This window comes from Halichoerus grypus, chromosome 3 (assembly GCF_964656455.1).
Source record: "Halichoerus grypus chromosome 3, mHalGry1.hap1.1, whole genome shotgun sequence".
Taxonomy (NCBI): domain Eukaryota; kingdom Metazoa; phylum Chordata; class Mammalia; order Carnivora; family Phocidae; genus Halichoerus; species Halichoerus grypus.
Genome location: NC_135714.1, coordinates 80,844,132 through 80,855,214, shown reverse-complemented (window position 1 = coordinate 80,855,214; position 11,083 = coordinate 80,844,132). Strand labels below are relative to the sequence as shown.

Here is an 11,083-nt window from a genome sequence, read left to right as displayed (position 1 = left end):
TCGGGTGGTGCGACTGGGCCCTGCCTTGGGTTCCACGCTGAGCGTGGAGTCTGCTTGAGATTTTCTTTCTCCCTCAGCTCCTCCCCCTACCCCTCTTCTCAAATAAATAGATAAATCTTGAAAAAATAAATAAACTATTGGGGCTACACCAAAATAAAAAGCTTTCGCACAGCATAAGACACCATCAACAAAACAGAAAAGTAGCCTAATGAATGGGAGAAGATATTTGCAAATGATATATCCAATAAGGGGTTGATATCCAAAATACATAAAGAATTTATACACCTCAACACCAAACCCCCCCACACACACAATTAAAATTGGGCAGAAGACATGAATAGCTATTTTTCCAAAGAAGACATACAAATAGCCAACAAACACATGGAAAGATGCTCAACATCACTAATAATTAGGGAAATGCAAATCAAAACCACAATGAGATATCACCTCACACCTGTCAGAATGGCTAAAATCAAAAAGACAACACGTGTTGATGAGGAAATAGAGAAAGGGGAACCCTTATGGACTGTTGGTAGGAATACAAACTGGCACAGCCTCTGTGAAAAACAGTGTGGAGGTTCCTCAAAAAATTATAATTAGAATTACCACACAATAGAGTAATTCCACTATTAGGTATCTACCCAAAGAAACAAAAACACTAATTCAAAAAGATATATACCTCCCTACATTTATTGCAGCATGCAGCCAAGATATGGAAGCCATCCAAGTGTCCACTGATAGATGAATGGATGAGAGGGTATGGTACACAGACACAATGGAATGCTACATAGCCATAAAAAAGAATGAGATCATGCCATACGCCACAACATGGATAGACCTAGAGGGTATTATGGTAGGTGAAATAAATCAGACAGAGAAAGAAAAAAACCCTATGATTTCACTTATATGTGGAACCTAAAAAAACAAAACAAATGAATAATCAAACAGACTCTTAAATACAGAGAACAAACTGGTGGTTACCAGAGGGGAGGTACATGGCGGGCTGTGTGTGTGTGTGTGTGTGTGTGTGTGTGTGTGTGTGTGTGAAATAGATAATGAGAATTAAGAGGTACAAACTTCCAGTTATAAAATAAGTAAATCACAGAGATGAAAGAAGTACAGCCTGGGGAATGTAATCAATAATACTGTAATGCTGTATGTTGACAGATGGTGACTATACTTATCATGATGAGCACTGGTACAGTCCTGTCCAGTCAGTATGTTTACTGGACACCTGAAACTAATACAACATTGTATGTCAATTACACTTCAGTAAAATTAATGACGATAATAGTAACAATAAAAGATTCCTATTTATACTTCAACTGTTTTAGTCTTTCCAACTTCATTTTGGTCTTTAGTCCAACGAAGTAATGATGGTATTTTAAATTTCCTCGGATGTGTTATATTTTCACATTTTTTATACCTCCCAAACATCAAATCAAGATGGTATTTCCAAAATAAAAGCACTGGGTTTCATTTTAGAAAACATATTGATAATACTCATTACAGAACTATGAGTTAAGAACTGAATTAATGAATTTAGCTCTTTCCTGGTATAACTTTGGCATCTGACTAAACTACAACCAATGTGTATTGTGAAGGAAATAATCTTTTTACACTTTTATTACAGCATTTAATTCCTGATATTATTTTTAAATGTCAGGCACACAAATGGTAAGAACAGATTATACTGTGCAATTTCTGTGGACCACACACGCCTGTAACCAGAAGGGGCTAAGAGAAAGAAACGGATTGGTGAGGGAAGTTAAAAAATTACAATAAGCAAAATAGGTTAGGGAGGGGCTGAGACTAGAGAAATTTAACAAAGGGACAGTGAAAACAGCCCTAGGACAATGAAAGAAGCAGAGAGAGAGAGAGAGAGAGAGAGAGAAAGAGGGACAGAGGGAGGAGAGTGGGGGAGGGGAGAGGGAAGCAAAATGAGAAAGTTCTACAATTCTGGATACTGCTATAAAACCGTGTTTAGAGACTTACTTTCTTGTCTCCAAATTAGATGTCAAAAAAATCAATACATTCTTCATTCTAAGTAATCTTTTTTTTTTTTTGCATTTTTGTTTATCCACTCATTTATTTATTTATTTTTCCAGTTTGAACATTTTATTTTTTTTTTTATTTTTTTTATTGTTATGTTAATCCCCATACATTACATCATTAGTTTTACATTCTAAGTAATCTTTATCAAAGATTAGGTTTCACTGACTCAGAAAAATCCCAGAACATAAACTCTGCAGTGAAGTAACCTACTTTTGCAATACTAAATCCCAGCCTAAAAAGAAAAATGTGAGGTAGCTTGAAGAACGTTAACTCATGCTTTGTCAAACATCTAAAGACGAGTGACTGGATATTTTTCGATGTAATGAGTAACATTTCACAACTGGATTTTAAGATATAATACTTCTCTGACTTTATTGTGATCTGCTTAAAACAGGTTCTTTACTAATGTCAAGTCAAACATACCTGGATATTATTCTGAGAAAATTCAAATTCCTCTTTGGATTTGAAACTTTCCACTCCAGAGGTAGGATTTAACCTCGCTGAGCTACACTGAAGTATATGCATTATAATTTGATGATTATCTGACCAGGCTCCTTGGAAAGTTATTTGCTTATACCTGGAAATACCACATTATGTCTCACCAACCAGGTACCAATTAATGAAAATAGGTATATGATCAAAACACTTTCCGCTCAGCTTCTGGCCTTTCTCTGCTAATATATTCACTGCCCTTGCAATTGGTTCCACATGATCAGAACTTTATTCTTATCCAGGAGTATGACAAAAACAATACCTTACACTTGTCCAGCCCTCTAAAGTACACAAGGTAGGGCGCCTGGGTGGCTCAGTCGTTAAGCGTCTGCCTTCGGCTCAGGTCATGATCCCGGGGTCCTGGGATCGAGTCCCACATCGGGCTCCCTGCTCGGCAGGAAGCCTGCCTTTCCCTCTCCCACTCCCCCTGCTTGTGTTCCTGCTCTAGCTATCTCTCTCTCTGTCAAATAAATAAATAAAATCTTTAAAAAAATAAAATAAAATAAAGTACACAAGGTATTCTGTGCTACTATAAATCATCTCGATTCTTAGAGCAGCCCTGGGGAGGTGGCAGGTTCAAGACTATCATTTCCATTTTACAGAAAAGGCAGCAAAGGATCACGTTATAAAGCAGCCTGTGGGCTGGATTTAGTGACTGCAATCTGGCAGAAGTAATGGGAGGTCACTCCCAAGATCAGATTATAAAAAAGACTGGAAGGATCCAGAAAGGAGGTATCCTTCAGTGAGGCCCCAGGACACACCAGCCCCACTACCATCGCCTTGCTGCATCCCCTAATCCCAACAGAGAACTGGCTGAGAAGAAAGGTGAAGAGAACACGTTAGCATCTGGGTGAGAAGTCCCAATCATGACTCCGGGTCTTCATCACTGCCACAAGCCTGCCACAGGGACCAGTGACAGTGAGGGCACAAATCTGCCAGCACTAAATGTGTCTGGCTGTGCTTTCACAAGACAACCTGAGCACACGACCTGAAGAGGCAGAACAGCTCCTGAGGTTAGAGTCTGACAAACTCTGTCACTATGTAACTAGCTCAGTGACTTTAGTCCAGTTACTTCTTCAAGGATAAGGCTGCTCTTCTATATAATGGGGACAGCACCAACACCTCCCAAGTTGTGGAGAATTAAATCATATACCGATGTCTGCCTCAAAGTGAGTGGCTCTACATCTTCTTTCCCCTCCCAGGCCCTTGCCAAGCAAGCTACACAGGATAGAGGCTCGGGACTGTTAACAATGCCCCCTTTGACAGCATCTTTTATGGAAAGGGACTGGGATTCAAGTCCTGGAGCATCTACTGACAGCAGAATTACCAGGTAGAAAGTATTGCTTTCTTGCCAACCCATACGATTCTCAGTTCTCTATATGATACTGAATCGAGTTTGAGTTGGAACAGGAAGTGGAAATGAACCAAAAAGAAAATAAACAGAGCAGACTACTAACCTGATCATAAGTAGCCAAAAGTAAATAAAAATTCAATTAAAGAACAGGACAGCATCCCTTTTTCTCACCTTCACAAATCATTGGCTCAATTGTAAATACATGGCCCGCCTTCATCACTCCAACTGCTTTATTTTCTGAAATTAAAGAAAATAAAATTCTCAAAACACAGCAAAAAATCAAGAGTGTACTGTTGAACAGCTCACTGGTAAGAGTACACATTGTTCATGAATATGAGAGTATTTTTCAGGACCATCATGAAAAACACAACTATGAATTCAAGTATCTAGACCCGCCATCCTCCAAAAAAGCCCAAAAGGTAAAAAGAGGGATGGACCTTTGGAGACAATCTCAGACAAAAATGGAGAACCAGGTTAAAGTTCAAATTAAAACACAAGAACGGATGTGAACATCAGTAAATGAGTGAGTGCATTTGCTCTGCCTGACCACCAGATGGCAAAGAGACCGGCTCTCAGGCTGCTCTTCACAATGGTGACTTCGGTAAAGAAGGACACGTGTCCAGAGGTTGCATCTACTAAACACCATTCTTCCTGGGTATGGTCTCACCTCACCCACACGTTTCTACCTGCACATCTTTCCTTGTGAACAGCTATCGTGCTGCTCTCCACTATCTTCAGTATTGCCAAAATACACTCCCTGCAGATTCTAAAATCTGAAGTTTGTAAACTGTCATAAAATCTGAAAGGCGAAACACAATTTTGACTTTCTATTGCTAATCCCATGAACTTTCTTTCCCAATGACCTGCAACTTACTACATATAAAGAATTGGTCATATTCCCTGGGGATATATATATTTCTTAATGTCAAGAGTGTCAGTGTGGTGTCACAGAAAGAAAAAGGATAAAGGGGGCGCCTGGGTGGCTCAGTCGTTAGGCGTCTGCCTTCGGCTCAGGTCATGATCCCAGGGTCCTGGGATCGAGTCCCACATCAGGCTCCCTGTTCTGCGGGGAGCCTGCTTCTCCCTCTGCTTCTCTCTCTCTCTGTCTCTCATGAATAAATAAATAAAATCTTAAAAAAAAAAAAAAAAAAAGGCTAAAGGACTGTGAAGCCGAGCTGTCCCAGTACCGCAGCACTGGCCGCACCGAGCCACTGAGCACTCGCAAAGAGCCAGTCAGAGCGGTATCGGCTCCGAGTGTAAAAAATGAGTCAAACTCAAAGACAAAGTATGTAATACACCTTGATCATTTTTACATTGACTAAATGTTGAAATGCTGCCATTGTGAATGCAATGCATTAAATAAAATATACCATTAAAATTAGTTCACCTCTTTCTTTTTACTTTTTTAATATGACCACAAGAAATTTTTAAATTACATATGTGCCTCATAATACATTACAAGCGGACAGTGCTGATACAAAGTACTCATTATTCTAGAAAAGTTACAACTCCCACTCAACCTGACTCATGGTTTCAGTTTGTCAACATACCTCACTCAGCAAATATACCTTATCTGATTGACTACACAACTGCAGATACCATGCTAAGTACTTTTTAAAAAATTTGTACCTGCTCTATCATCTACCTCAAAGAATTATTGTAAAATACATTCTAAATATAGGGTATTATCATCACTTCCCAACCATGTTGACTGAAATAAAAGGCAATCACTCTAAGCTAACAAGGACTTCTCTTACATAGAAGGGGTGGAGGGAAGTTACACAGTTTCCTAGTTCCACCTTTAGTGGGTTAGGAATATGGGTTGACAAGCCAAAGCTGGGATCATTTACATTTCAAAAGGTCTCTGTACATAGACTCAGCAGTTTCCTTTCACACTTCCCTAAAGTGATCACAACGTATTTTAATTTACATAAACCCAATTTACACTGGACTTTTCATAAATGTCTCAAATTTATGAAACAAGTATATACCTGGCCCTCGCTTCCTTTTCCAGAAATCATTTTTTATTCCTAATGAAATGGTTTTATGTTTTATGGACACTATCATCATGGACCCATATCCCCTTCTCCCATAAATTCTATCTTCTTCAGTCTCTCTTTTTATAACCCACATCTAAACCTGAGTTGTCAATTCAGTAAGTAAAGGGACTTTTTTCACCCCCTCCCCTGCACACACTCTTTTTACACACACATACACAAACATACACGTTTATCACTGTAACGGGACTAGCTACTTCCAATCTGTTAATGGAATGCACATTGGGTGGTTACAGGGCCTACCAGGAAGGAACTGAGTTAGTAACTTATTTTCTGTTCCTAATTTTTATTTCAAGCACAATTCACAGCTTAAATAAGAACTTTGTGGTCTGCTAATAAATGTTTGTTGATATAGATCAAATGCTGTGCTCTAAACTACTTCTCCAGCTTCTCCCACTGAGAGGCTTCTCACTCATTTCCCTTTTCTTCACAATTACTGACACCTAGGATTTTCCAGCTCACACCTCAATTGCAGCAACTGTGCATTGGGCTGGCTAGCCTGACTCCCTCACACCTGCAATCCGTTCTAGACACCACTGCCAAACCTGTCTTATCGAAATAGCAACTTCACCTTGTCATTCTTCTGCTCAAAAATGTTTCTGCAAATCCCTACAAATGAAGTCAAATATCCTTGGTCCTGTAACTGCCTACTGCTAGTTTTTAACACAAAATACTCAGCCCAAGCTTATCATGTCTCTATTCAGTCTCAACTTGAAGCATTTACTCATGATATCTTCTACCTGGAATGTTCTTCCTCATCTTCTCCACCAAACCAAAATTTCAACCATTCCATATTTCTCCCACTGGACCTGCACCCAACTGCTCCAGTCCTCACTAGGCAGCACAAAGTACAGAAATAAAGACTGCCTTTAGAAAGACAGAACCCAGGTACCAATCCTAGCCCTAGAATTTATTTACTAGTCTGTGTGAACCTGACTAAATAAAGTACTTCCCTAAGCACAGAATCTATCTATCTATCTATCTATCTATCTATCTATCTATCTATCTATCTTTTTTTCTCTTTCTTTCTTCACAATCTGCTCTTTAAAATAGGGCTAAAGGGGCACCTGGGTGGCTCTTAAGCATCTGACTCTTGATCTCAGCTCAGGTCTTGATCTCAGGGTGGTGAGTTCAAGCCCGCAGTAGGCTCCACAGCCAGTGCAACTTAATAAATAAATAAACAAACAAATAAATAAATAAGGCTAAGAAATTATTCAGAGTGGTGAGATCAAATGAAATAATGTATATCATCATCATCACGATCATTCTAAAAGTTAACATTAAGTGCCCTCCATGTGTTCTCTCTCACTCCTAGTACCACTTCTTGGAGAGGTGCCATCCCCTACTACTGTTCAAGATGGGAAAACTGAAGCACAAGAAGCTATGTGTAAGTGTCTACATAGCAATAACTCATACATACATGTTAAATTCCTTCTTAGGTCACTTAGTGTGGACAGCTTTCCTTTTTAGCACTAAATAGCAGACTTATTCCTGCACGACCTAGCTCTCCAACAGAAAAGGTATCTGGAAAACATTAATTGTCCCACACTTCCTTCGTTATTCTATCAAACACCACTCAACTTGAGGAAAGGTACTCTATTCCCCTGTATTTATACCAACAAATAGTACAGTATCTGACATACACTACAAAATCAAACCAAACCAAACCAATTTCACTTAAGGAATCAGAATAGTGATAGCTAGACCCGTGGCAGAGGCTATTAGCTGTTCACCAAAATTCGTTTACTTTTCTTCTGAGTACTCAGCTAGATTGTATTTCCCAACCTCCTCCGCAGTTAGTGTAGCCATGTGACTGCACTCCTGCCAATGAAAAGTAAATGTAAGTGATTTATGCCAATTCCAGGCTGGTTCATTAAAACCTCCCAAACATACCCCTTCATGCTTCTTCCCATCCTCTCCAGTATCTACAGGTTAGAAGAGTAACCCAAAGTGACCTTGAAAGGTATAGGTTGAAGATGACAGGACCTGGGTCGCAGAGTAACTGCCCTACCACCAGCCCCAACAGTCACCAAACACACGTTTTGGACTGTTACGTGAGCAAAATATGAATGTGTGTTGTGTATTAGCAAATATACATTTTGACGGTCCATTCATAAGAGCTTATAGATTAGTAAGTACAAAATAGTAGGTCCTGTTAAATGTTTGAATAAATATTAGTTGACTAAATGGCTAGCAAAAACCAAATCTTTGGATAGTACTTACTGGCATAATGGGGTACGTTGGGGGCTGTATGAAAAAGCTTGTGGATTCCATGCCCACAATAGCTTCGAACAACTGAAAACCCATTCGCTTGGGCATGCTTCTGAATAATGTTTCCCAATTCTCTGTATCGAACACCAGGTTTCACTGAAAGGAAAAAAGAAGAGTCATGACAAAGAGTAATAATAACTAACATTTACTGAGCAATTACTATCTAAGTGCCAGGAACCTTTCTAAATGCTTTACATGCCTCCATTATATGCTGCCATGTAAAGAGATATGTACAAAACTTTCAGATGAGGAAACCAAGGGACAGAGATGCTGTACCGCCAGTAAATGGCCAAGTTGAGATTCAAACCAGTAGCACCTGTATTCTGTCCTTCGGTGTAGAAAAGGACACGTGTGCAGTACGAAGGGGTTGGGGAGACGCACCTTTTGTTTTCTGAACAAACAAAAGAATGGAAAACATGCATCTCTTCCTCTCCTTCTCTAATGTCAAGTGTGCTACTCTTTTTTTTGGGAAAGACAGAGAGTGAGCATGCACCGGGCGGGGGGAGAGGGGGAGAGGAGGACAAAGGGAGACAGAGAATCTTAAAGCAGGCTCCACACCCAGTGCAGAGCCCGATGCGGGGCTCGATCCCATTTACCCTGAGATCATGACCTGAGCTGAAATCAAGAGCTGGACGCTTAACGGACTGAGCCACCCAGGGGCCCCAAGTGTGCTAGTGTTTTAAAGTGAGCAGAAGAGGTGAGGAGAGGAGAGAGCACCGGGAGAAAAAGGAATGTCCAGAAAGTAACTTGACTTGTCCTTGGTTTCAATCTGATCAACTTCTCAAAGAATTATTTCCCCTGGGCTTCTTTATCCCCATAAAAGTGTTCCTAAAATTATTCAGAGTTGCCTCTGAACACAGTCCTGGAGATAGGGTATAGAAAGATACTTCTTGAGCGCCTGGGTGGCTCAGTCTGTTAAGCTTCTGCCTCTGGCTCAGGTCATGGTCTCAGGGTTCTGGGATCGAGCCCCACATTGGGTTCCCTGCTCAGCGGCGAGTCTGCTTCTCCTTCTGCCTCTGCCCCATCCCCTTACTTGTGTGCACGGTCTCTAATAAATTTAATTAAAAAAAAAAAAAAAAAGATACTTCTTACTATATATTCCTGCCCTGCTTAATTTTTATGACTTTTACCACTGTTTCAATAAAAACTAAAACAAACGAAGTGGTTCTCATTGTTGGTTGGTATGGCTCTCCTCGCACTGAGACCCCAGGAGCTGGGCCCTGCCAGACTCCTGGGGAACCTAGCCATGGTTCTGGGGTCCTCAGACTCCCTACAGTCTCCTACTCTGCCTACCTGATTTCCAACCTGAGGTTCAGGTACAACATATCTCCTCCAGCCAAGCAAATCTCTGGGGAAATAGCTCCAGGAATCATTTCAATTAATATATACTTGCTCTTAACTACATGTTCCAGCTTGACTTTTTTGGGGGGTGGGATGTTAATAATTTTGAGGAACCGTGCTGACTTTCATAATGATTTGCTTGCATTCCCATCTCAGACTTCCCATCAGCCCCAGTCGTGGGGGAGGAAAGCAAAATTTTAACCCAGTCTGCACAGTATACAACAAAGAAAATCCCTATTCAAAAATAATGAGAGAGTAGAAAGGAGGAGATTCCTCCCTAATTCTCATACCCGAGGCAGTTCTCATACCAAGGATGCACCTCATTAAAATCTGGAGACGTTTCTGGTAGGAGTGCAACCGGCATCTAGCGGGTAATGACCAGGAACATAGATAAGCATCCTACAATGCACAGGACAGGCTCCACAACAAAGAATTCCCAGACTCAAAATGCCAATAATGTAGACGCTGAGAAGCCCTATTCTAGAAGGAGAATTTCAACAACAGTGAAGCTCTCTACTGTGCTGCACCACACTGAGTCGCCAAGTTAATAGAAAATAAGGGGCAAGAATGATACACACAAAGGTATTAATAGCACTTTCCAGAGATTAAGCAACTTTTGTTCCTTCCTGGCTACTGTTATGAAGACTGGTTTCTGATAGTTTCTTGGCAAGTTCTATTCCTGTGTCTTTGTACAACAACACTTTCGCTATCTGGTTATTTCAATCAACTCACAGAAAAGCAAAAAGGACATAAACATTGAAGACATTATCTGGCAGAAACCCTAAAAGTTAAACTATGACTTCCCCAAATGAGAAATTAAACACTAAAGAATATTAGTTTTTAAATAATCCACAATGAATAAGTAAAAAGAACTCTCTCATACACTGATACATGAGAATATCACGTTTTCATTTTTCATTCCTCCAACTTTATTAGTAAAAATTTCATCATCTCCCATGCATGTTAAAATAGATTCAAGACAATAAAAATAACATATCTATGTCATTAGAGATAACTATGTGTTTGCCAAAGAACCTGGTCATGTCCAATACTTTGTTGATGATATATCAGGTTTATTGCGCAGGAAGAGGGCGGCAGGTACAAATAATATACTAAACAATAGAGCTAAAATGTTGTGGGTTTCAACTGAAAATGTTGTTTGCACTCAAACTGTCCTTTTAGTAACAGTCTGCTAGCATTCGCAACAAACCATTCCTTCTCTCTCCTCCTAAGACAGTATCAACAAAAAAAATATCTGTATGAGCTGTTTGTAGGGACAAAGACAGCCTGAGTAAACTCCAACAGAAATATCTCTCTACTCAAAGGTATTATTCACACACACACACAAAAAAGGTTGTTATTCACTACAATAAGCAAGACATTTGGAAAACACCAAATTCCAGTAGGGGAATAATTGTAGAAATTTTTATACTGTGGAATATAATATAGAGCCATTAAAAGAAGGGAGTAGATCTATGCATGCAGATACATATGCTCATTTGGAAAAATCATA

At 39.8% G+C, this 11,083-nt stretch overlaps 1 protein-coding gene across 1 annotated transcript in view; it reads right to left on the bottom strand.

The window, feature by feature from the left end:
• METAP1 (methionyl aminopeptidase 1) overlaps positions 1-11,083 on the bottom strand; it is a 71,428-nt gene that overhangs the window by 6,810 nt on the left and 53,535 nt on the right. Inside the window, exons 9-10 of the mRNA XM_036106578.2 lie at positions 8,182-8,325; positions 4,073-4,138 (exon numbers count right to left, since the gene is read on the bottom strand). Coding sequence (XP_035962471.1) covers positions 4,073-4,138; positions 8,182-8,325 — 210 coding nt within the window. The remainder of the gene's footprint in view (positions 1-4,072; positions 4,139-8,181; positions 8,326-11,083) is intronic.